The 27,799-nt window shown below is 27.1% G+C and overlaps 2 protein-coding genes across 2 annotated transcripts; one reads left to right on the forward strand and one right to left on the reverse strand.

The window, feature by feature from the left end:
* Positions 1 to 1,185: 1,185 nt before the first annotated feature.
* Positions 1,186 to 17,515, reverse strand: LOC129988703 (zinc finger and BTB domain-containing protein 17-like). The gene is made up of 10 exons (XM_056096975.1): positions 17,450 to 17,515; positions 14,997 to 15,197; positions 14,395 to 14,556; positions 13,192 to 13,246; positions 12,791 to 12,932; positions 11,692 to 11,854; positions 10,197 to 10,444; positions 7,961 to 8,161; positions 4,640 to 5,777; positions 1,186 to 2,072 (listed from the first exon to the last, which is right to left on the reverse strand). Exons 2-10 carry the CDS (start codon positions 15,166 to 15,168, stop codon positions 1,888 to 1,890), a joined length of 2,466 nt encoding a protein of 821 aa, XP_055952950.1. The 5' UTR covers positions 15,169 to 15,197; positions 17,450 to 17,515; the 3' UTR covers positions 1,186 to 1,887.
* Positions 17,516 to 17,703: 188 nt separating this feature from the next.
* On the forward strand, positions 17,704 to 27,244 carry LOC129988704 (28S ribosomal protein S18c, mitochondrial-like). The gene is made up of 4 exons (XM_056096976.1): positions 17,704 to 17,847; positions 20,222 to 20,346; positions 25,953 to 26,163; positions 26,981 to 27,244. The coding sequence occupies exons 1-4, from the start codon at positions 17,784 to 17,786 to the stop codon at positions 27,070 to 27,072; spliced, it is 492 nt and encodes a 163-aa protein (XP_055952951.1). The 5' UTR covers positions 17,704 to 17,783; the 3' UTR covers positions 27,073 to 27,244.
* Positions 27,245 to 27,799: the final 555 nt, after the last annotated feature.

Here is a 27,799-nt window from a genome sequence, read left to right on the forward strand (position 1 = left end):
ATATTTCCACATAGTGTCTCAGTAAAAGCATGCTTAATTGAAAAAGAACAAAACTTCTAAACTAGTAATGAAGACGCATTTTTTAAAGTTTGTTTATTTCTTAACAAAGCTGTCCTTTCCTGTGATATAACTAGATGTATAAAGATACTGAAAGAAAATTACGGTGATGCATAGCATAATGAATAAAAGATGCAAGGCTTCTAAACTAGTATGAATAAAATAGTTATGCGTGAGGTTTAAAAATATTTTGCTGAGGAAGTCAATAATACTAAGTTATACAAAACATTTAACAATTATCAATCCAATCAAATCAAACATCACCAAAAGTAGTTAGAAAAGAATGAAATCAATATATGTATAACATATTATTTTTATAAAAATGTCTGATTCTTTGCATTGTCTAAACTTTTATTTCAGAAAAAAACTGTTGACGATTAACAATTTTAGGAATGCATGTTGAGGTGCAAAAGCACAGAAGCAATAAACCAAGCAGATTTCATCTTATATTCAAGTGAATTTTCTATGAGAAGCATATAATAAATGATAATATAGAAAATAAAATAAAACTGAACGAAAAAAAAAACTTTTAAGAAACTATGTAATTTTTGTAGAATAATAACAGTTAAACATCTACTGTTATCTGTATTTTATTTGAATGGTATTTTTTTTATGACTACGTTGCATAATGGAAAAAATATGTATTCATGTAGATGGATAACGATAACAGCTCTTTAAATAAATATTTGAAGCAGAAAAATAACACAAATTCACTGAATTTTTCAAGGAATAATTAATTTAAGAAAAATCAAATATTTTTATGATGAAATTTATATTGCATTAGCAACTGATTAAATATCTTACTAAATAGATGATTTTTTTGGTAAATTAATAATTATATTGAAACCACCTTTATATTACTGAAATGTTTATTTCAAAAAGAAAACAAGTATAAAATACATACAATTAAATGACTAGATATAAAAAGAAATGATACAGAAAATTCTCAACTGAATTATTTAATTCGCATGATAATTATGTTATGAAAAAAGTCGAATGTTTACAGATAAATGAGATTAATATTTTAAACAGAATACAAGATGCTATATTCAAAGATTTTTTTATTAATATATATATATATATATATATATGATACTTAAATTTCTTTCTTTAAATAAAGGGGAGAAATGATTCTTGAATAGTGCTACATGAAAATAATAGTAAAAATGGAAAATCAACAACTGTGATATTCAACTTTAAATTATAATGGAAAGCTATAACGATCACATGATGTGATTTTTAAAAAATGCATAAAATCTCTTCTTTCAATACTAAGCCACTTCATATATTTTCTTGAAATTGAAGTACTAAATATATTAAGTATTAAGTAAAAGTTTTAAATTTACTGAAAAACAATTCAAAATATTCTGTAACTTCAAAGGTAATTAAAAAATTTCAACTGTATTTAGTATAAAAATCAATGTCTTATAATTTAAAAATAAAGATTAAATTATGTCCTTCGGTATATTGATTTTGTGCAGAACATAAAATAAAACTGAAAAAAAAAAATAGCCAGAAGTAATTGACAATAAAGGAACTTTCCAAAAACCAAGATCTGATTATTAGTAAAATAATAATAATAATAAATTATTCTTAGTTGTCATATTTACAAAGACTTCCTTAAAATAACTTATTATTGATATTCAGCTGCAAATAGTATCAATCAGACATTGATATTTTACTAATTTAAAAAAAAATGAATCCTGATTTTTTAAAAATGTATTTGTGCAAACACATTAAACATCTCATCATTATATAAAAGCATAAGAATTTTCAGATACCTTGATCCATAAAAGTAAGCTCCATAATAATCAGTATCAAAATACTTCTTTACATTTCACTTGTAAATTCTGATTCATCATATTTATCAGACATAGGAAAATTGGAAAAGTCATTGAGGACTGCATCAATAAATTTTGAATCATTTTCAAGTAAAACACTGACTTCTGGTAAATAGTACATTAGGTCCAATGAGTTAACATATAATTTCTCCAGTTCTTTTTCATTATCAGAATCTGCAAATAAATTATAACAAATTAAAACAACTTTTAAGCTCTTACAATATAATTTACTTAGACAACGTGTTTTGTAAGCATGCAAAAATTATTACTGAATTATTATTTGTCATAAGATTGCTCTCATTTGTTATTCTTCCACATTATATTTGAATTTTCTTTGCCTAACTATAAAATAGATGAGAAGGATGAACCCAATTTTCAATTTCAAAAATGCTATGTTCAAAAAATGACACTAGAACAATTTAAGTGAAATTTAGGCTAATTCAGAATATCCAAGATGAATTTTCAACTAAAAAAAAAAGACATTTTACAATTAATTAAGAAATTCTAAATTAATGAACTTAAACAAGCAGAAATAAGCCATAAAAAATGCATGTACTGAATATTTGAGTAATGAGTTGAGCAGAATAGAATTCAATAACATTTAAATTTGGCCGAAGTATATCTATCTATACTTATAATAAAGCTCAATGTGTGTGTGTGTGTTGGTGCTCTACAGGCCAGACTATTCAACCTACAGCTACCAAATTTGGCACATGTATACCTTGGAGGCCGGGAATGTGCACCTGGGGGTTATTTTTTTCGAATTTTTAATTAGAATTTTATTTATTTAAAAATTAAGCGAAATTTTGGCGTGTTTCTGCTATAACTTCCGAAAATATTACCGCACCAAAAAAGATTTTTACATGAAGTTAAAGATCAAAAATTTATCTTTTAAATGATACCAATGTTTTAACCTTAAAATTAAATTTCTATTTTTAATCAATTTTTAAATAAATATTTTTACTATATTTTTCAACAATTTTTTCGTACAAAATAAAAATAAAATTTAAGCCGCACGAGCACGTTTTGCATTCATGGGAAAAAATTAGCTTTTTTCAAAGTGTTGCCATCACATTGACTAAAGCTCCAACTAAAAATAAATTAAATCTTTTTGGAAATGAAATCTGCAAAAATATAATTTCCGGCACGTGTCTGTAGGAAATGAAACAAATATGAAATATTATTTTTTTTTTAAAATAAATTCAATAAAAATTATTTTATGATCTTTTACACTCTCTATATTATTAATCCAATAAATCAGTTTTATTTTAAGGCAAGTTTTGTTTAATAGAACAGGATATCCATTCAAATCAGGGCCAAACAGCTAATTTGTAAACCTTTAGTAAGACACAGATCTGCTAAAATGGTCTAAATGGAAAATGATTTTATTTTACGTAACTTGATTCAATAAATGCTCTAATAAATAACGAATTTTTGATTTTACATAAAGCTTCTGCTGTGGAAATCACGAATAACAAAATGTTCTTGAAACACTAATATTTTAAATAAAAAGAGTTAATTTTCAATAAACTAAATCAATCACTTAAACTGACTGATTTATGAAAATTTGAATGTCACTATTCAATAAAAAAAAGGATAATTTTAGATTTTCCATCGATGGTTTCAAAGAAAATACGCCAATCAGTACGCAGGTTTCTCAAGATTAATTGGCCTAAGATTATGAAAATGTTGAGTTTTTCTAAATTTTTAACATTCAAAACTTTATAAATAAGTCTTAGTTGATCATGGAAAATAGAAACATTCATTCATTTATTTAAAATTCGGTGTGTCTAGAATATTTCTCAGAATATGATACCTTACATTAAATTAAGACTTCATAATTTTTGAAATATATTTATAGGCCGGAACAAAATATTATTATTGATTTCATTTCAATCCTTTTGAAAGAAAAACTAAAAACTGAATTTTATGCTGAATCTGAGAAATTTTTGTTGCAGTTTGAGATATTACATAAATTATGAAAAATATTTTGTAGTTCACATAAGACTTAAATACCGAGCGATTCTGTTTGCAATACTCATATTCAATAACAATAAAAATGATAAATAAAATAAAAAGCTTGGTTTCATTAAAAAATATCTTTATACTAATTGCAATTTTAGCATTTCCACTTTAAATTAAAGTTGAAGTTTTATACGGAAATGACAACACATTAGGAAAATATATATAGTAAATTGAACGAAACGATCTAAACAACAGTATAAGTTTGGTATGACTATCAAAATTTGAAGATTAAAAATGTTTTGTTTGAGAATCTATTAAGAGACCAGTTACTTAAAATATTTAATTGAAAATTGTAGAGAGCGGTAATACTGTCGACCTGGCTGGTCGCCAAAGGCAGCTAGTTAATAATAAAACTGAATGTGCGTGTGTTTTATTTGTCTCTGCATTGATATTCCGCAGTCCCAACCATACGAATCACAGCTACCAAATTTGATACACATTTACCTCAGAGAATAAAAATGTACATGTTGCTACAATTTTTTTGGAAATTTTAATTAATCAAAAATTAAATTCAATTTTGGCATTTTTATACAATAATTTCTGAAACTATTATTGCATAAAAATAAATTTTATCCCATTTCAAAATTTAAAGAATTGCCTTTTTAATTAATCTTATAAAATGGTGGAAAGTTGACAAAGAAAAAAAAATGCATACACTTTTTTCAAACATAAAATAAAATATTACAAAATAAAAGCATACATAAATGTATACTCACCTTCCAACATTTTACAAACACTATCTATAGTTGCATCAGCTTCAGACAGTTTTGCTTGCATTATGTCATCGTTGTTTTGTTCAATAAGTGAACTACTTGTATTAACATGTTCTTTTAAATGTATTTTCAGAGTTGCTGGACATACATAAATAGCTGAACAAACACAACATACATAAGCAGGAGTTTGATGGCACCTTTCAAACAATTTTGTTTCAACTGATTTTGGCTCTGCTGAAACAAAATCAGCAGAATCATTCTTAAGTTCAGAATCAATATGAGATAAGTTTTTGCCTAAATTACCACTTCCAGCAATGCTAGGAGAAATGGCAGATTCATTTGGATAATCCATTTGGATTTCATGAAGACCAAATGACTCAGGGTCATTTGATAATTTAGAAGACAGAGCACAAGTCTCTGCCATGACTTGGTCAGCAAAATTTGAGTCTTTTAAACATTCTTTTATTAAATCAATACCAAGTGTTTTCTCGCATTCTTCTAGGACGGTGTTTGATGTTTGGAACTGATTATCAACATCAAGTTGTGATAACTCCCTTGATGCAGAATCTACAATAAAAGCATTAGACAGATCTTCAGATTCTGGCTGAATATGAGAGTTTGAGCTTTGTTGAAGCACATTCTGATATATTTCTGAATTTTTCTGCTGCAGCAAATCATTCAAAACTATTTCATCAAGAGGATCTTTCAAGGTCTGCATTTCATTTGTATACTCTATATTGTTATCTGGCATGGATGATAATGGTTCTTCACTGACAACACAAGATGGAGTGTTTTGAAAACTTTCTTCAGAGTGGTCTATTGTAGCAGAAGTGTTTTGAATATTTTCATAGTCTATTGTTGCAGAAGTGGCTTGAATACTTCCATGAGAATCATCTACTATTGTAGGAGTAGAAACTATAGTATGAGTATGAGTAGAAAAGGAAGTTTGATTTTTGAATTTCTTTTGACAAACGTCACATTTTACAAATGAGTCTTTAGATGATTTTCCAGATAGAAATTTGACATATTTCTTTCCTCTGGGATTACTATGATACCTCAGCACATGAGCAATTAGAGACTTTACTGTTTTATATGTATTTTTGCATAACTTACACAGCTGCATAATAGATGAATGGGTTTCCTGAAACACAAAAATTGTACATAAAAAGGAAATTAGTGAATCTAAACAAACATAAACTAAAAATACTATATTGCACTTCACAGAATCAGGAAAAGTTAAAAAGTATTCTAATTAAAGAAAATGAATAGAATGTATTAGAATAAAGACAAATACACTATCTACCAATAAGTAATTGAACACCTGTGATGCATGAGATAAACACAATTTATTCTTATTCAATAGTTGGTAGAGCCTCCACCTGAGGCAATTACAGCCTTAATCTTCTAGGACATGCTTTCCACCAGTGTTTGGATGACTGACAGTGGTATTTTCTTCCACTCAGCTTGAAAAAGACATGCAAATTCTTTCACCGATTTGGGGCGGTTGCTGCACCCCTTAATTTGGCTATCCAACTCATCCCAGAGGTTTTCTATAGGATTCAGGTCTAGACTCTGGGCAGGCCAGGCCAGTAGGTTCACCTCATTGTCACCATATCAATCCATGGCGGATCTTACAATATGAGAAATTGCATTGTCATCCCGGAAATAACAATGGTCCAACCCATAAAATTGCCACATTTTTGTCTAGAATAGTAGAGTAGGAGTCAGCGTTGAGATTACCATGAATTGGGATCAAGAGTCCCAGTTCATACCACAAGACACATCCCCAGACCATAATTTCACTTCCACCAAACTTTACTATAAGCACAATGCATTCTGGCAACAGGCATTCTCTAGGCATACTTACATACAGACTAGGCATACAGACTCTGCCATCTGATTGGCAGAGATTGAACCTTGATTTATCATTCCAGAAAATCTGTTTCTGCTCATCTACAGTCCAGCTTCAACCAGCTTCTTGTATCACCTCAACAAAGCAGTGCTGTTGGATTTTTTAATCAAAGGCTTATGGGCAACAGTACAACCATAGAAACCAAGCAAATGTTCTTCTTTGTGGATGGTATTTATCAAAACAACAGTCCTGGATGCTTATTGGAACTCTTGGAACATATGCGCCATTGGTTTACTGCAGTTTTTCTGAATTTCTTTGGACAACACTTTTTGGTCTATCTCTCTTAGTTTTGTGGGTCTGCTGGCTTGAAGCACATTCCAACACTCACAATTCACCTTCCACTTCCCAATTAGAAAAAGCACCATCAAATTTGGAATATTTTACTCACTATATATGTTAGACAAGGATCTGCATTTCTTTGATATTTGACAACTATGCTTTTCTCAAAGTCAGACAGCTCTGAATTTCATGGCATCTTGCATGCAACTAATGCCAATGCTATTTCTTACACGATATTTAAGTACAGAAGACATGATGTAAATCAGGACTACAGATATCCTAATTTGCATGAGGGGAAAAAAAAATTATTGGTAAATAGTGTACTATACTACACTATTGCAGTTTATATTATTGATAATTTGTGGATTTCAAATTCTCCTCTTCTTGTAAAAATTGTGCAAACACCAAATACTTACAAATAAAAATGTATTAAAAAATTATACTCAATACACAAATAAACCTAAAAAATATCGATCAATTTAGGCAATTAGTTTTTAGTTCAGATGTTCTTGTAATTAAAAAAAATCATTTTTGGAACTATTTTGACTATATATTCCTCAACAAAGTAGAATAATCCATATTTGAAATCTCTTAATTATTGCAAAACAAACAAAAGAACAAAAATTTAGCAAACATTCAGTAAATAATTAATTTTTAAAGAATTATTTTACATATTGAAATTTAAAATGCCATAATTTGCTTTGATTGACAAATATCTTTACATTTTTTTAGGCTGAAAGAATTCCATACATAGGTGACCATAAATCATATTTCTGTGAAGTAAATATAAGCAAAATTTTTATGATGTGTTTTAAGGAATTTTTTTTTTTTTTTAAGTATTGTCAGAATAATTTTAAAAATGCAAATTAATACTTGAAAAATTCATTTTGGGTTTCATTGGATAACTATAACTAAACAATATATTCAAAATTAAATTTTTTTTTCGTTTGAAGAGAATATTAAACAACATATACTTGAGGAAACAAAAATTAGCTAAATAAAAATATTACCAATCAATAATTAAATAAATAAAACTACTAACCACAGCACACACTTTTTTCAGCCAATTTATGTTTATAAAACTCACAATGTAGGAAAAAAAAAATCTTTTTAAGTATGGAATTTACACTTACTTCATGTTCAAGTAAATGAGATCTTTTATTAGACTTGAAAGAACACTTTGAGCAATAAAAGAGTTTTCCTGTATGATTTCTCATATGCGTATACAAACTGCCTTTAGTATTTGAACGATATGGGCACTTTGGACAGGTAAATGGTTTTACATCAGTATGAGTGAGGCAATGCATTCTTATATGTGAAAGTGAATGAAATTCCTGAAAAAAAAATGTATTTAATTATTTTCATCTAAAATAAAAACATGAAAAGAATATAATAAAGAAAAAAGAAATCTATAGTTGTATCATTTACCATTAACGATTGTATCATAACATCTTGGCGAAAAGTAATGAATAAATTAACAATAACAGCACAGATTTAAATGAACTTTCATCAGAATATTAACAAGTGATATATATATATGTCATCATTAAAGTGCATAATTCAGCTATTTCATGAAATAACTAGACAAGTCAGTTAAAGTTTATAATAGATGAAAAATTTCATACTTTACCAAGTTATTCTATGAAATATCTAATGATAGACCGTTAAAGTGAAAAATAAACAATTTCAAAGTATTTTATAAATTAATTCATTATAAACTTTTCTACTCCTTGCACTTCAAGTATATCATAATGCTGGAGTAACCAATAGTCATGTGGTACTTCTTTCTGTGTTATTTTAGCACTTTTTACTGTTATCAAAGTTAATAAATTTTCAGAAGTAAATACAGCACTGCTTTTTTTTTTGTCCCATGTTTATTTAATAAAGATTCAAATCTTTCTTATAGTAAATCTTTCTTATTTACAGGCTGTTCTCTGATTCCTGCAGAAGTCATTGCTTGAAAACAGGTTGCAAATATATCTTTTAATAATCCAAAATGTAAAATGCTAACTTAAATACACCATCTAAATTCTACATCTAAAAGCTACAGAATGAAGCTTACGCACACACATCATTGCAAAGCAGCTGTAAGTGGTTCAAAACTGTCTAAAAGCAGCTAGAACCAGTTCAAAGAGCTTTCAAGTGCCATATTTTATACTTTAACCATCAAGTAATCGTTATTCTATAGAATACCAGTTAAATAGTAGAATTCAATAATTTTATTTACTTTATCAGACTTGACTAGTTATTTCCTGGAACACCTAATTATTCTATGAAATAACAGATTTCACACTTTAATGGCAACATATATATATAATCAAAAAATTGGATGCCAAAATAAAATGATAAATTATGAAATTTTGACAGATATCTATGAAAATTATAATTTTAATCACCTTTAAGATGTTGTGTATTATTTCAAATTTTAATGAAGGTTTAAGAATTCCTTTATATGCATCCTTTATATTACTTATACTGTAGCTTAATTTTTTATAATCCAAAATTTAAAACTTCTGATTTCTATATTTTGATAAAAAAATTATTTCTTACTTTTTAATAGACTAATAAAACTGTTCTCTCAAATCTTCTTTATTTTTTATTGTTTTCTCTTTTTTTTTAACCTTCAATATATTTTATAATTAAACACAAAATATACTGAATAAAATTTATGGAACCCTAAGATCAGTTTTTTTCAATTTTGCTGCCATATGGTGCTTCTCACAGATAAGCCAAAATTTAATTAATAACTACATAATTTTCAGAAATTAAAATAATGTACCGTAACTGGAAGTGTCACTTATAGAAAATTCCATCTCTTTAGCAAATCAAGAAGTGAGTACAAAGATGATTTAAAATTTTATATCTACAAATGTGAAATGAATTAAGTGAAGTAAAAAAAATATAAAAAATAATTTTATGTCTAATGGTACAAAGTTTAAAACTGGTGAAATTATATAAAACAGTTATCTGTATTACCTGTAAAATTTATTTAAGAAATCAGTGAAAGAATTTATTAAGAATCTTGAGTTATTAAAAATAAATCAAAATCAGAATAAATAAATAATGCCGACAATGGAATCATTATCTTGTTGACACTTATTACAGCAATAATTTGTTCTGAAAAGTTGTAATTGGTTTCTGAAAATGACAACTCAATGATGTACAGTGCTGATAACACAATTTTTGAACAATAATATTTCAACCACTTCAGACAATTACCAAGATTCTCTATCTGCATTAATTTGAATTACAAAACTTTAAATTCAGGCTAGTAGCTTGCATTTAAAGAACAAGTGTAATATATTTTGGGACACTTTAAATTTTATGAAATTCAGATTTTCAGATAAAGTAAAAAAATAAAACACTAACTTTTAGGCAAATAATACAAGAATATAATGTGATATTAGAAGATTTATTTTCTTTCTTGAAGCTCTTGCTTTTATTTTGTACTTTAGCAAACAGGCTGTCAACACAACTGTAATCAATTGACTTTAAATGCTCTTCAAATGCGTATCTTTCAGCATCATTTTCAAAAAGCTGCACATAATTTGGATCATCTCTCCAGTAAATTTTTGTTTTATCTCTTGCATTTTCAGACTTAGACAAACCTGAGTCATCTAGAGGAAGAAAGAGTAAAAACAGAATAGAAATATATATTTACAGAAAAAAATATCCATGAATAGATTTCTTATAGTTTCCAAAAAAATTGTAACAGTTAATATTTTATAGCAAATTTAATTACTTAAATTAATTAGGGCAATACATAACTCATTTCAAAATAAATATATAAATGAGATGCAGTCTATGCATACAGAGTAACTGATAGTAATAAAATATTCAGAATAATAGTAGAAATCCGAGAAGTAATATGTATATAGGAATTAAAAAAATTCTAATAGCAATCACAATATGATCAATACATAGTATTTAAACAACTGGTTAGAAAATGAAAATTATCTAAAAATATTTCTTTTACATAATTAACCATCTGAATGAAGATAATTTGTAAAAATATTCCATATTAAGTTGTTTTTCCTCTTCTTTCTGTGCCTCTTTAAAAATTAAATAATTTTTTTTGAAATATAACCCCCTAAATAATACTGATGTAATAAAACAAAAGGTTATATGTTATTAACATAATAATATAATTTTTTAATTCAGCATAAAACTTATCTAATAAGGATTATCAAAACATAGCTCATTTACTTATTATTTCAATAAGTTCCTGCTACTATGACTCTACTTACAATCAGACAAATGTTAGTCACAGTCAAAAAAAATTAATTTAATGACTGATAATATAGTTAAAAAAACATAAGCATGGGCAAATAAAATGCAAAAATGGGCAATGGTAAATTGCTACCAATTGTCCCATTCTGTTAACTGTCTCAAAGGATGTATGCATGTGCTCTTGATATCAGACTGATGAGATTTTTTTTATTTTACAGTGGTCAATGATCGTATAAATTTAAGTTAAACTAAAATTAATTCTTTTTATTTAATAGGAACAAATATTATTAAAAGAAAAAAAAAAAAAAAATGCTGTTGTGATTAAAATTTTTTCTAAGTATTTAAATGAAACGTTAAAAAAAGCAAATAAAGAGAATGGAGCAACAAATTACAATTAATTTAAAAACTAACAATTGATATTTTGTAAAGAAAAAAATACTGAGATGTTTCAGTAAAATTTTCATTATTATTGCCTATACTTGGATACAACTACAATTAAATAACTGGAATCAAATGTAAAGAAGTAATCACCGAATTCACGCTTCCAGGAGAGTGATATTGATCTTTAAAATAATTTATACCATACCATAACAGTTTTGCAAGTTAAGTGAAAATAAATAAATATCCAACTTACATAATATTTCATCACCTGGTGATTGAATAAAATCTTTAGACTTTTTTACGTTTGATTTATTATTGTGCTTCGGTCTCCTAAGCCATGGAGTTGGCTCAATATCCATGAATGTTTGAAAATCAGAAGTACAATCAGAATCAGCTGCTGATTCACTTGAGAAATTCTGTAAAAAGAAAATGTAACCTTGAATATAATCAGAGCCAATTAATAAGTTAATATTCTTTTGTGTTTGTTTTTATAAAATCAGTATATCAATTTATACAAGATGGAATCCAAAAATATATACACTCTCTGACTGGTTATTAATTACAAATAAGAATTTTATCAAATTATTTATGTAAATACAGAAATTAAATAATAAATGTTTTATATGATTAAGACACAGTAATAATTTTTACAAGGGGAATCAGATTTTAGATAATTATTTTTGATACAGGAACACCACCATTAGAGTTTCACAAGTTATTATGCTGTCTAGTTTGTAGAAATGGATATTTCTTTGAGAATATCATGACAGGTGAAAATTAGGTGAGTATCTTATAGCAATAAGTGAGAATTATCTCACACATCTAAGAGATTTTTGTGAATGAAGAATTATACTTCTAGAAAGATAAAGTACCTGTCCATTATTATTATTATATGATTTTGGTGTACAAGCAATTAGAGTGAAAATATAGCAATGAGTTCTCCAACATATACTTTATTGAATGATCTTCTTTTTGTAAGATTACCTGAAATATAACGTTTATAATTGTAGACTAGATACAATCAATGAATTTAGAGCAACCATGGAAAGACAATATGAATCAATTTGTTTAATAAATGTTTCCAAGTAAATTGTCCGATATAATTAAGACTGCCTAAATAATAAAAGCCCTCAATTCAACCATTTCTGATAATGACAAGATTCCATGATGTATTAATTAAGTTGAATAATTCAACTGATATAGAGTATTAATAGTTGGCATAAAAATTAATCAAAAAGCATATAATTTATTTGGACACCAATTTTTTTTAAATGGATTAATACACAAATTTAAAATAAGATTTAAAAAAATAATCATAAATGTAGATTAGTTTAAAAGAAATATTCCTTTACTTCTGCTGTGATTTCATGACAAACATGCCTGTTAAGTTGCCGAGGTTTTTTGAAATGCCGATGACATTTTTGACATTGGTATAAGCCATCAGGGCCCTGAACAGGTTCAGTGTCTAGTTCTTTTTCTTGAACTACATTTGAACTGTAGGGGTGAAAAATTATCTGTTTGTTATCCAAATTACCAAAAATATATATTTCAAAGAAGTGAAAATCAGGAATAATAAAAAAAGAATAAAAAAATTAAAATTCAATGAAAATTTATATGAATGTTTAACTCAAAATTATTTAATAATCAATAGTACAGGATACACCACTGAATTAATTTGAATTTACCTGATCGGAATATTTAAAATTTAATTTCTTAATTTGAAGTAATTAAATTAGTAACAAAAAAACCTCACCTTGATTTTTTTCTTGGTCGGCCTCCTTTGTTTTTCCTTTCCTTTTCATTCTCATCTGTAAGGAATAAAAAATAATTAATTAGATATTTTATAGGTAAGTTTGATTAAAGGGGATGAGTTAGGGCTAATATTTGAAAATTTTATTTAGTTTCTGAATAATAAGTTATTCATAATTATGCACAAATAACATCTATAATACTCTTATTCTTTTACTTTAATAATAATAAAAAAACGTTTTTTACTCAAACGTGCAAGACATTAAAAAAAATTCCAACAAAAAAGGGATGTTGTGAGACAGAACTTTCAATTGCAAGTAATTATTATTAAAATACATATTTAGTTAAAATAATGTAAAAAATAACATGTTACAATAACACAAATTTCTGAATTTTTAAAAAAAATATTTTAAATATGTACTGTATCAATTAAATGACCATAAACTGATTTAAAAAAATAAATTATAAACAATTGTATTTACACCAATATCATGGAATATTTTAAATGAATAGTTTCATTTAAAAAATCTTAACATATAAGAATTATTTTCACATTTTCTTTCATGAATAAATGTATTATTAAATTACAAATCTATGTAACATTACATAATCAACAAAAGCTAAACTATGATTTGAACTTTAAATAAACATAATGAAAAAGTACATGAAAATATGAAACGAAAATTAAGCAATAAAAGGTTTGATTAATAATAAATTTAAATGTTTCCATCAATCTGAAAATTATTCTGCTTCTTACAAATACAAAAAAAAAGAAAGAAAGAAAGGAAGGAAGAAAGCTAAAACATTTGAGTTAACAGAAAATTATAGAAAAATATATTATTATTCATTTTATAATTTTTTTATTTTCTGCTATTTCTTTCTTTTAAATAAAATTGAGTGCTGAGAATCATTTTTACAACAAAAGTAGAGTTTAATTAAAGTATTCGTAATACTAATAAGAAATTAATAATTAAATTCTATCTGAATGCTACAGTCAATTATTAAAATTGAAAATTTTGTGATTACAGACAGTAAATTAAAAAAAAAAAAATCAAGCACGTTGTTTGTTATGCCCAATGTTTTAAACAGTCTCAAATATTTTAACAAACACAATTGATTTTTTAAAATTAATATTAGCGCACCTGTAGTGTAAAAAAATAGAACTCAATATTTAAAATGAAAAATTTTATAAAGTACTTGAACTTACTTTGTAAAGCTTGCAATTGAGAAACAAAATCTATTGCTCTTGTACCACAAGGTAGTGAAGTCCTATGCACTGATAATATGTGAGCAACAATTGCAGATTCAGATGGAGAAAATACTTGACAAAATGTACAAACATATATGCTCTTGTCTACTCGTAACTTTTCTGCAAAAATGAAAAGAAAAAATTTTATAACTTATAGTTTAAAATAAGTGATCAAATTTTATTATTTACTGTCATCTTTAGCTCAAAAAATTTCTAAAATATTATCTTCAAGCACGTGACATTATGTAATAAACCCAATAAAACAGAGAAAAATACTAAAATTTTTAGGTGTTCCCATGAATTTTTAAAAACTATTGTATTTAAAAGGACCTTTACTTTTTATGATTTATTTTCCAGGCATTTAACTTATATCGTCTAACAAATCATAATTTAGATTTACCAGATTCTTTTGTCTAACATCATAAAATTTTGTTATTGCGTGAATAACAAATCCGACATGGCAAAATATTTTTTTTGAATTGGAATTGTCTTTTAAATTTTACAGTTAGTAAATCAGATCAAATACATTTCATTGTAAATAAAATAAAAATATTCTTTACCAGAGCTTGAAATTTCCCGCACAATTACTTCATTGCTTGAATTGGGAAATAAAAATTCTTGATATGATTTTGGCTTATTTAGAAATGTTACTAAGCTTTTGATACTTTTATTAAATCCATCTGTTTCAGTTAGAAATGATGGAATAGTAACAAAATTTGAATTTTCAATCATGGTAATGCTGTATGATTATTCCTTGGAATCTATAAAAGAAATAATAAGAATTAAAAATATTCCATCATTCTTAGATATTAATAAAAATATAATAAAAAGCTGGACAAAAAGATAAAAAATTAAAAAATAATGCTCCAACTTTTAGAGTAATATATAATTATATTTACAATTTCATTGAATATGAAATATTGAATAATTTATAACTAAAAAAATATATAAATCCTAAAAATATTGACTTAAGGAAGGACAGCTATGTTACATATTTAAAATAAGCATTTAATAAGATGTACAAGATTTGAATGAAAAAATTAGCTGTAAAAAAATTGATAGTAAAAATAATTATCCTATTATTAGAAAAATCATAATATGAATACATGTCAAGTAATTAAAAAATATTATACTGAAGTGATCTGTGAAAATGCATAACTTACATATTTTTGGGTGAATTTAAAATCATGAAATTAAATTTAGCAAATAAAATTGCTGGAAAGAAAATAATTTAAATCGATTAGCAATAAGGATCATGACTGTATTGTCTTTTTGGATATTGCAACAATTTTTAAGAGATTGTGTATCAGTCTTTATTATAAAATATAAGCCATATTACTAAAACAAACTAGTTCACAGAAATTATTGGATATGAAAAATTTCAATAAAATTTTTTATGCATAGCTTGGTCTCAAAAATTTTGAAATCTAAAATTTTGATAGGTATAAAAATGCTATTATTTAATAAGCATTAAACAGTTTTCTTCATTGTGTCCTGCAAATTTGCAATATCTATTAGCTAAACTAAAATTTGAATTTCAGTTTGGAACAGGAAACAATTTAACTTCCACTAACCCAATCATTTGCCATCTGATCAGATAATATATGAAAAGGCAATGAGGTCAGTCAAAAGAAGTTCTTTTAAGTAACATTGAATATGTTTCATAATTTATGCCATATTTTAAAGGATACTTTTCCTTTTAATTTTTAATAATCCAGTGCACTACAATACTTCTAACATACTACTTCTTCTAACATAAACATACTTCTAACATAAAAAAAACATACTTCTAACTTAAAAAGTGATGATACATTTGGTAAAATCCCAGATGGGCCCACCTCTTGGCAACTTATTTGAAATCTCGCCAAGTTGACTACTAATTGAATATTTGTTGTCATTATCGTTAGCGCCACTCGTTTGGCAAGAATTCAAAAAGATGCCAAGAGGTGGGCTGTGCTAGGATCCACCCATACATTTTTATACATCTAATTATATTATAGAAAAGAGCAACACTGTTTAGATATGTATTAACTATTTAAAAAATTCAGCACTGTTTACTTTTATGTGTTTTTACTACAGTTAAACGTTAATAATAATCTATAATAACCACAAAATTGTAGAAAAAAAATAAATTAATATCAAGCTTTAAAAAAAACAACTACTCAATATGAAGGACAAAAAGCTGTTTTTATATTTTATCTCATAATAACAGGAAAAAACAGGACAAAATATTTTTTCATTTTATTTTAATTATGATAATATTTATAATAACTTAGTATTTTTATTTTAGCTATAATGATAAGAAGTATAGTAAAATCAGTTTTGAGAAATTATTGAAATTAGGGAATAAAACACTTGATATACTAAATTAAATATTATTAAATAATTTAGATTAAAAATTTTGCACTACAATATCAATACAATATTTGTACTACAATCGTGATTTAAGAATGAGGCATATTAATTTAAAATTCATGTTCAAATATTTAAAAAAAATCAAGACAACTTTTGTCAAAATATTAGAATAATACTAGACAAGGATAAAATTTTAATAACTTCAAAAAATATTTGCTTACTACAGTTATATCAGAGGAGAACGAGTTCGCTTCCTCATAAACGATGTGTCTGTTTTGTAATTTGAATAGAGCTTTACTTGTTCAATATTAACATATCAGAATATTTTGAAAGAATTATAAATTTTCTGTGTGGTGACCGAAAAGAAAAAAGAAAAAGATCTAGTAATAAGAGTTTTGATGCCTGTAGGAGAGAATAAATCGCTGATAAACCAAGTTAAAAAAAAGTTATTCAATCTCATAAATAATAATAAACTTGAAGATTGTTTTCACCTAGGCATCGCAGAATGGAATAAAATTAATTGATGAAAAATTTTCAATTCAAAATCAAATTTTATTCAGAACACTGAAAATTAAATTAAATTTTGAAAAATTTATTTTAAATGAAAAATATTAGTTAAATTAGATAGTACAGACGAATTTAATATAGATTCACTTACAAAATCAACAGTCTTCAGAAATTCCATTCCCCGGTTTTGTTTATTTTGATTTCATTTATAGAGTGGAGTTGAAGAATCACTCTTATTAAAGAGTATGCTTTAAAAAATATAATCACTCTATTATAAAGATTATTATCTGTGAGAAATTCAATGATATCAATAAATAAAGTTTCTGTATGCAAAATATTGAAGAATAGTGAGGACAATTAATAAATATTTTGTTAAAACTGTTCATATGTAGTTCTGTATCTGTAACTTTGTTTGAAAAGCAAACTAAATTGTTTGTTTACTGTCATAGTCGCGTTTCGAAACGCTGCTTGGATTTCGGAACGAAATGAATGTGCTTAGAAATGTGAAGTTTGTCTATCAAGCTGCTAATAACATCCTTAAGTTAAATAGTAAGTTCTTTTGGATATTTTGAAGACGTTGTTTTTACCGTAAGCAGCTTTTCTTCCCAATACATTTAGAAGAAATTCTTATGTAAAATTTTTGTTTGTTGATATTCTTTGTGTGGTATCAAAATTCCTGGATTTAAAAAATAAAAATAAAACCTTGCTTACATTTAAGAAATATTTTCTAAATATTAATGTCCATCTTAGGTTCAAAAGCTAAAAGAATCTATTTGATATAAGTTTTTTCTTTTGCATTTTTAACAACATCTAATATGCAATTTCGAACGGAAGGGAATATCTCTGCACTTAAATATTTAAATGCCACTGTATATCTTTAATTTGGGTAATTTTTGATCTACTAAAAAGTAGACAGTGCCTTAAAGTTGATTTCTTTAATTTCTATGATATTCTTAAGTATAAGTTTATATGAGCTGATGCTTTGACCTTATATTCAAATTGTTACTATGCATTTATTTGATTTTGCAAAAAAAAAAAAAAATCTTAGATGTGAGATTTCTTATTTTCCTGTTATTTTAACATTTACTTTAAGATTTAGTTTATTTTTCATTTGATTGAATAACAACAAATGGTAAGGATACTGAAGGAAAAGGCAGATCTTGCAAGATTATTTTTTATATTACATAGCCCTTAAATATTTTACAAAATACATTTACTATTGTAGTTGCAATTGCAAAATTATATACTACTCTTCTAGCTTTTTAGGTTTGTATTGAATTTAATCATATATTTTAAAGTTTTTTATTTCCTTAATTTCTCTAGTATTTTTATATGCAATGTAACAAAACAAGCCATTCTGTATAAGCAGTTGCAGATTTAAATCCAAATTCTTTTGAGGAAACGGAGAGCTTGCACTTTCTAAAGGAAGTATAGCTGTGATAGAAATGACAAATCATCTAATATGGAATTATTTTTATTATCTTGCAAGATATAACATTAGTTTACTGAAATCGGTATATTACAACATCTGCTTTGCTATTTGTTAATATCCTTCAACCATCTTGTCTAATTGAAGGGTTTTTTTTTTTTTGGAAGAGAATGGAAGAAATCTCAATAATTCATTGTCCAAAAAAAAAAAAAAAATATTATTTATGATTTTTATCATATAGAAATAGAGTCAAAATAGGAGATTTTGTCCATGTAATGTTTCCTTTGATTTTTTTATCCCTTTGTAAATAATTATTTCTGTTAAGTTTGACTAATCTGCCTTATTATTAAAATTTCTGAAATAAAAGTATTAAGCTTCATTACTAAAAGTTATTATTAAAAATTCTATTTAAAGTCATCAACTCTGTTTGCTACATATATTTGGATTATTTTCTGATGAATGTGAATATTATTCAGAATGTACTGCTCCTGCACTTACATTGGTTTCCTGTGCAGTAGGTGCTTAAATGCCAGTTAATTATTATTCATTAAATTGACATTTATTTAACTAATGTCTGTTTTTTAAGACTATTTTCATCTTTCCTCCTGTTTTCTGGTCATTTTTTGGAACTGTTAAAGACCATTATTACTTTTATTATTTCCCTTATTTTGCATTTCTTTCTTGCAGAAACCCAAAACATAGTTTAAGAGTTTCTAATTTATAGGAAATAGAATTATTTTAAATTGAAATGCACAAAAGATCAGTTCCTCCCTTACACTGTTAATACATATTAATGTTAAGTTTTTTTTTCTTTTTCTTTTTTCCTTTCTCTCCTATAGAATTAAAAAAGTAATTTTAAATTTCAGATCTTATTTTTTTTAAGGAATAAAAATGCTTCAAAACTGATACAGCAGCTGTTTTCAATAACTGTATTATTTAACAAACAATATACGAAATTTATTTTCAAATGATTGATTAGAAATAATACTTGTTAATGCATTGATTCTATAGAATTATGGGATCTTGTAGATCTTTGGTTTTCTTTTTAAAGAGATAAACAGCTCAATTTTTACATTTTATATAAATCAGATACTGCATCTGTTATATTTTACTACTGACAAATATAAAAATGTTTATTCCAAATCTCTTAATTATTCATGTATGCTTGTATTTAAGCCCTTCAGAATGGGTTGGTTACCGAACAACACTGATATGTATTAGAAATAATAATATAATATGATGTATTAGATATAATAATATAATATGATGTATTAGAAATAATAATATAATATTATTTTTTGTTATCTATCTTTTTTTATTTATCTTTTTATTATATCCTTATTTTTATTAAAATATTGAATTTAATAAAAATAATGGAATATCAATTTTATATTGTAGTTTAATTTCGTGTATTATTTAATACAGTGGTTATTCAATATATACTGAGCCTTGATTGCCTCTTTTGATTCTGTATCTTTTTCTTTCTCTTTTTAGCCAATTCCCATGTAGGAAAAACATGTTCAGTAATTCTTACCAGGAATTGCTCAAATTCCAAAAGTAGCCAAACTGAAGAAAAAGCTCTACAAAAAGAAACAAGTACAGAAGATTGCGAGGATATGGTAATGATTCCATTAAATATTTTTGAAATTTTTGCTTCGTTATGACAAAAAAAATAGTTTAGATCTTTTAAAATTATAGAATATGTGGTAATGTCTTTAAAAAAAAATTGTAATTATACATTTATAATTGTGGTTGTACAAATATTTAACAGAAAAATGCAAAAATTATAAGAAAAAAAAACAATAGGCTAATTTAAAGTAATAAACATTCAGTTAGAATCTTGAACTTGATTAAGAGCTGAATAACTCTTAAAGAATTGCAGAAATTCAATACAAAAAGAATAATGAAATGAAAAAAGTCATTTCACTAATAAACATTATGAAATTACTTATTATTTAAAACGATAGAATTTAAAATGAAAATAAAATGTAGTTGTGTTTTATATTATACCAATAGTTATAAGATACACACACACATATGTAATAAAAAATATATTAATTTTGAATATTCATATTCATTACAATTTAATTGGCCTTAATTCTATAGTTCTTCCTTTATCAATATCATTCATTTTCAATTTTTTTCTGTTAAAAGTTTTTTTGAAATTTCATAAAAAGAGTCAATTTTTAATGGCCTTTGCACTAAGCAGCCTTATTCATAGATTAGCTTAGTAGCATCTCTAAAGTTTGTCCATTGCCTGGGTGCTAAATGGCCTCTCATTCTAAACAACCCTATTTCTTGATCACAAACTGCTATAGGATTATAAAATCTATAAATTTATTTTTGTATTTCTAAACCCAACAATAAAGAAAGAAAAAAAATCAGGCAAGGAAAAATAACTATAAATTATAATAAACAAAATATTAAAAAAAATAAATCAAATTACTTTGAAAGCAAAATAGAAAATTATGTATTATATATTCAATCATTTTTTGGATATTAACAAGTGTTATTGCTTCAATATCATAATATGAAATTGGACGGCATAGTTACTGAATGTGCCAAAAGAATTATTGGCTCTGATTTAATTGAGGCATAAGTTTTTGCTAGTATTAATGAATAATACTGAGCCAATTTATTTTTATCTTTTTACAAGAATATTTGTGTACATAGTATAAGGATAATCGATTATTTTTTCTGACTGAAAGGATATTTCATCCATTGATATCCTAATTTTTCTTCTTCATTCAGAAATAATGTTCATTAATGTTAAACAATTAAAACTGATTGTTCAATAATTCTTTGAACAAAGTTCAGCCTATGAAATTTGACTCTTCAAACTATAAACATTTGATAATTTTCTACTCCGATGAGATTATTATGTAGAGTATTCTTTTATTAAAAATTAAAGATGTTTTATTCAGTTTTATGTTTACCTGTGTCCCTATTCAGTATTTTCATTCATGATTAACAATGATCAGCTGGTATATACAGTGGTTTGGTAAAATGAAAATATCCATTTACTTAACATTATGTACATTTGGTGTATATTTCTACTATTATCAACTGATTTAAAACTTTGTTTTTTTATGTGTAAATTTAAATCTTACTATGAATGTTAAATTGCATTTAAAAAGACCAAATTTATGATGATGTATTTATTAGATAACAACTAAATCAGTGAATCATAATAACTCACTGAGTTGATAAAAAAAGGGGGGGAGTTATTATATCAGCAGATATTTTTTCATATATATAGCATAAAACTTTTAAATTTGAGATAGTAGTTCTGACAATGTCATATTGATAACAAAATTTCTAAGTTTTATTTTGATTCCATCCTGAATTTTTCAAATTTATAATTGGCATAAAGCTAAATAAAAATTGAAAATTTGGTTTCTTAGGATTAAAATTGTTATACTAAAGTTGCTGATATTATAATGATTTATTACAATATTATGAATTTTAATCAGCATTTTAAACAAGAATCACATTCTTGTATATATATATATATATATAACTCGCCAAAACAAACAACTTTCACCATACAATGTGGCGTCGGAAAGCCGTGAGAGGGCGCTACGTCTGAAGTAGATAAATCACCCATCTTTCGCAGAGCCCATCATTCTGATGCTATTCTTCGCTAGAAATGCCGTACTATTCAAATTCGGAGAAGGCAAATATGCTCTTCATGTATAGGTGTGCACATGGCAACGCCAGAGAAGAGGCAAGACTTTACCAGATGTGTTTTCCGACAAGGCGCTACCCAATCAGAAAACATTTCAGCGTTTACACTGGCAAATCTCATTGTGTGGGGAAAGACAAGATACAGGTCAACCGCAGACCATGAGAACGACAAATCGAGTAGAGGCAATCCTGGAGGTAGTGGACAATCAGCCTGAATGAAGCACGCAATCAATAGCTCGGGAGCAATGGGTCCACCATACAACAGTATGGCATGTGCTGCATGAGAAAAAGTTACACCCTTACCATCTCCAGCGGATCCAGACCTTTTTAGACAACCAGGGGTGTTTGTGCTCCGGGGATTTTGAACTTTGATACCCGGAAATTCCGGGGATCGTCGTTCAAAAGGAAGTAGGAATAATAATGAATTATTTATTTTGATCTGGGTAATTTTGTTTGCTTTGAAAGCAGAAAACGAAAGGTCAGTGTGTGTGGTGAAAACTTTTCCTTTCTTTCTCCAAAGGCAATGATAATGCGTGAAAAGGGGGGAAAAACTTCTTTTTTGTTCTTTCCTTATTGCGAGTTATGACTCATTCCCCCGGTTCTCGGACATTCTCTTCTGGATTCTTTTCGGCAAGTAGGCGCGGCAGAAAAAAAAGGGAGAGACTTTGTTCGACCAGATTTGCGATAACGTGACTCTGGGTTCAAAGGTCTTATCTCTCCTGGCGTGGCACCAATAAGTAGAGAAGGGGGATTTTTGGCCGTATTAGCTATTTGTCATTGATCGCTTCGCAACTTTTTTTTCTCCGTTGTGTAAAATTTTCGTTTAATTTATTGATGCACGTGTACATTTTTCGTTTCGCTTATTGAAATATTTTTTTAATTTATGTACGCAAGAGAATTTCACTGTGAAATTTCAGCATATGAAACAGAAATTACCCCTTAAAAATTCATATCTAATTAGTTTTACAGCATTAGATCCAGAGCTAAGAGGTAAAACCAGTACAATATTAGTTTTTGAAAATAGGTGGACCATAGGTGGATGTACATTTGACCATAGGTGGATGTACATTTTATGTGTTTTAGAAAGAATCAAAGATCTGTGGGATGCTCTTATTGCATTTTATTTTCTCTACTTGGATAAAACTGATAAAAGGGATTATTTTTCTTATGTTGAAACTGTATACAATAAAAGAAATATTTCTGCTGCTCAGAAAAAAATTGTTGAAGGGGTGTATTCTTGCTTGCATTCCCAACAACTCACAAAGGATGCTTTAGCTCGGAAAAAAAGAATACTAAATGGGTTATTGTTATGCAAAACAAAACTTTATTGCATATGGCATTATATTCAGCAGTATTACCATAGTTCAACACATATATTAAATTATTTGAAACAAAAAGACCAATGCTTCATTTAATACATTCCAGTATTTATAAATTGATGGCAAAATTTTTCTCTTTTTTTATGAAGCCAGAAAATATAGAGTGCACATCTTATAATGATTTATTAAAGGTTGATGTCACAAATCCAGAATTCCATCTACCTAGCAAAGTAATATTTACTGGTGCAGAAACTTCCACTCTCCTGAAGAAATTATCAAAAAATCATCCAATAGCAAAAGAATTCCAAATTTCTCTGATAAAAGCTTATACTAATACAGCACAGCATATGAAACAGAAATTACCCCTTAAAAATTCATATCTAATTAGTTTTACAGCATTAGATCCAGAGCTAAGAGGTAAAACTAGTACAAAATTAGCTTTTGAAAAATTATCTTTTATGTCCCATATTTTTAGTGATAATGAAAAGTCAAAAGTAGAAGATGAAATAAGGTTATACCAGAGTGATATTGATATCACCAGGGGTGTTTGTGCTCCGGGGAAACCCCGGAATTCCGGGTATCGTCGTTCAAAAGGAAGTAGGAATAATAATGAATTATTTATTTTGATCTGGATAATTTTGTTTGCTTTGAAAGCAGAAAACGCAAGGTCAGTGTGTATGGTGAAAACTTTTCCTTTCTTTCTCCAAAGGCAGTGATAATGCGTGAAAAGGGGGAAAAAACTTCTTTTTTGTTCCTTCCTTATTGCGAGTTATGACTCATTCCCCCGGTTCTCGGACATTCTCTTTTGGATTCTTTTCGGCAAGTAGGCGCGGCAGAAAAAAAAGGGAGAGACTTCGTTCGACCAGATGTGCGATCACGTGACTTGGGTTCAAAGGTCTTAATTTTGCAAAAAAAGTAATTCATTGAACTTTTATAATTAGGTCATTCAATACTTCATAATTGTAATTTTTCATTTCTCCCCCCCCCCCTTCTCGAAACTCCAAAATGTCGGTAGTAAGTCCGTAAAAGTTTCAGGGGATTTTTTGGGGTCCCACAAACACCCCTGTATCACCAAAGAAATGCTCTACACATCTGATGAAAGTGGAAATCAAGTCAAGTGTACAATTGATAAATTTTGGTCTAAAGTTTTTAATTTAAAAGATGATTTCACAAATGATTATAAGTATCCTACATTGGCTAAATTGGTCAAAGCCTGCCTTAGCTGCTTCCATGGCCCATTAGTGGAAAGTGCATTCAACTTAATGGATACACTTGTCACTGACTATAGAACCTCTCTTAAGATTGATTCTCTAGATGCAGTGCAGACTATTAAATATGATTTAATGGCTTCTAAAGAAACCTCATGTGAAAAATATGGCTCAAAAAATCCAATGACTGATCCAATTCACAAAGATCTCTTACTGAATATGAACAGAAGTTGGAAAACATATCAAGAGGACTTAAAAACATGTATTTCAGATGAGTCACTTATAAAAATCTCTGAAAAACCTTCTACATTAGCAGAAAAGCAAGCTGCTTCTACCTCTGCATGTGCTGTTCTCAAGGAAATTTCTTCAACTGTAAATGAGGAAAATGAAAGTCAACCTTCCTGCAATTATGAAGTTCACCACAAAAGAAAGACAAGCCTACAAACATCAGAAAATAAAAAAAAGCAGCAGAAATTAGATAATTTTTTTAAAAGAATTAATTCAGGTAATTTAAAATATTTGCATAAAATGTAGTAGTTTATATGTTTGAAAATTTATGGTTATTAATTTTGCAAAAAAAGTAATTCATTGAACTTTTATAATTAGGTCATTCAATACTTCATAATTGTAATTTTTCATTTCTCCCCCCCCCCCCCTTCTCGAAACTCCAAAATGCCGGTAGTAAGTCCGTAAAAGTTTCAGGGGATTTTTTGGGGTCCCACAAACACCCCTGGACAACTGATTTTTCACAACATGTAACATTTGCACGTTAGTTCTTGCAACAGAGTATACTTCAGCCCCAATTTGCAGCATCTGTCCTGTTCACGGATGAAGCTGCATTCACGTGTGATGGCGTATTTAATGTGCACAACAATCATGTATAGGCTGCTGTAAATCCACATGATACGCAAACATGTTTGGATTTATAGATGAAAATAAATAATATTTAAATTACTTTTTTGTTTTACAAATTGTATAAAAATAAATTTTTTTTTTTCTTTTATTTTTCAGTTTATTTCTGACATTGAGAATCCATATAAACCTAAGAAAAGATTATGCATCTTGTGTAAATACAAAATACCAGTTGATTACAAAAATGTTCGACTCCTTAGTCAGTTTATTTCACCATATACTGGCAAGATCTATGAGAAGCACATTACTGGATTATGTGATGCCCAGCAAAAACGAGTAGTTGCAATGATACAGGTATCTAGGAATCTAGGTAAGTAATTTACACAGTGATTCAGAATTCATGAGTTAAACTTATAAATTGATGGATTACAAACAAAATTTTTTTGTACTGGAATATATGAATGCCAATGATACATTGAGATGCAATAAACAGTAAAAGTTATGAAAAGGAATATAAAGTGTTTACTTACAATATTGCAAGTAAACACTTTGTGTCTTTTATTGTTCTTTTTGTCATATTTACAGTAATTGCATAAAATTGTATCCATCATAGTATAACACAGATTAATAGTGTTAATTGAGGTACTATTATGTACTGTTGCTTGTAGGGAAGTTGGGGATCTCTAGCTCATCAACTTAATGCATATGGGTTTTGCTATAGTTGGCATGTCTGTTAGCTACCCCATTAATTTATCTTAACTATTGATTATGGGGAATTTTTAAGAATCGCTCAGTATGCAATTTCATTGGACTTTGTGGAAGCAACAGGCATGAGAAATATGCCTAATATCATTGAAATTGTAGGCTAATAATTTAATCAAAATCATAAAATGTGTTATTATATTTGAAATGCATTGATGTCCCATCATGAAGAAATCACAATATACTGAAACACACAATTTTTATCAATGAGTGATAATATTTCTGATAAAAAAAATTGTATTCACGAGAGTATAAATAAGCAATATTTTGTATTTATGCTTCAACATATCATTTCCAGATATTTTTAAACAAAAAAATACTTATTACTCTGAGCTCTTTTACCATTGAAAATTAGCCTTAGAATTAATTGTATAAACATGTATAATATAATGAAGTAATTATGTGAAATTACATTTTTGTTTTAGGTTACATGGGTACCTTTTTAAAAGAGCCAAAATATTTGAAAGATCCCAAGCTGTTTGATCCATTTTCACCAACAAGACCAAATCCACATTAAATTTTGAGTTGTTATAACAGATATATTATTTTAAACTGTGAATAACATGTATAAAATGATATTCGTTTAAGAATATAATCTGTATGATTGCTCAACAAGATGAAATTCTTTTGAGCAGGTAGTTTTGTTTTAAAACTTCTTAATAAAAGAAATTATTTCTATGTTATTTTAATTGAAATGCAGTTTCCTTGCATTCCATAAGTGATTTGGCATAATTTACTAAACTGCAGATGTAGTTTTATAGGTCAATAGGGGGGAAAAAAAAAAAAAAAACAGGACTACTAATCTTCTTTTTATGGACATTCATTACATATAGGGATAATCCATTTTTCAGTTTTTTTTCTTAAGCTGAGACTCTTGCATAGTTTTACTTCAGAACAATTTAAAAGTACCTCTCCTTCTAATTGTGGTTGATTTAAGTTTAGCATATATTATTGTAAATATTCTCATAATTAATGAGAGATTTTTGTTTATTTTAGTTAGGAAAGTTTAGTTTTGTACTCATGTTTAGAATGAAGTAAATACTTTTCAATATATTTATGTTCCCATCCAAATATAATTTCAGATTCTTTCAGTTCTACAAATCTTAAAATGAGATTTTAACTTTAAAAAAATTGAAGAAACATTTTAAAATTATTTTTACATAATTAACTGAAATAAAAGAATTTAATATGATAAATATTGAGAGATAACTGATAACAGCAAGTGTAATGTCTTCTAGAACACT

This window comes from Argiope bruennichi, chromosome 10 (genome assembly GCF_947563725.1).
Source record: "Argiope bruennichi chromosome 10, qqArgBrue1.1, whole genome shotgun sequence".
Lineage (NCBI taxonomy): Eukaryota > Metazoa > Arthropoda > Arachnida > Araneae > Araneidae > Argiope > Argiope bruennichi.

Bases quoted from the DNA above. Each gene is read 5' to 3' on its own strand.
- LOC129988703 (XM_056096975.1), bottom strand. From the start codon at position 15,168: ATGATTGAAAATTCAAATTTTGTTACTATTCCATCATTTCTAACTGAA. The intron at 13,247-14,394 runs GTAAGTTCAAGT...TATTCCTTACAG, and splicing joins TCAATTGCAAGCTTTACAAA to ATGAGAATGAAAAGGAAAGG. The intron at 8,162-10,196 runs GTTAGTGTTTTA...TTTTTTTTTCAG, and splicing joins CTTGTATTATTTGCCTAAAA to GAATTTCATTCACTTTCACA.
- LOC129988704 (XM_056096976.1), top strand. From the start codon at position 17,784: ATGAATGTGCTTAGAAATGTGAAGTTTGTCTATCAAGCTGCTAATAAC. The intron at 17,848-20,221 runs GTAAGTTCTTTT...TTCTCTTTTTAG, and splicing joins TAACATCCTTAAGTTAAATA to CCAATTCCCATGTAGGAAAA. The intron at 20,347-25,952 runs GTAATGATTCCA...TTTATTTTTCAG, and splicing joins CAGAAGATTGCGAGGATATG to TTTATTTCTGACATTGAGAA.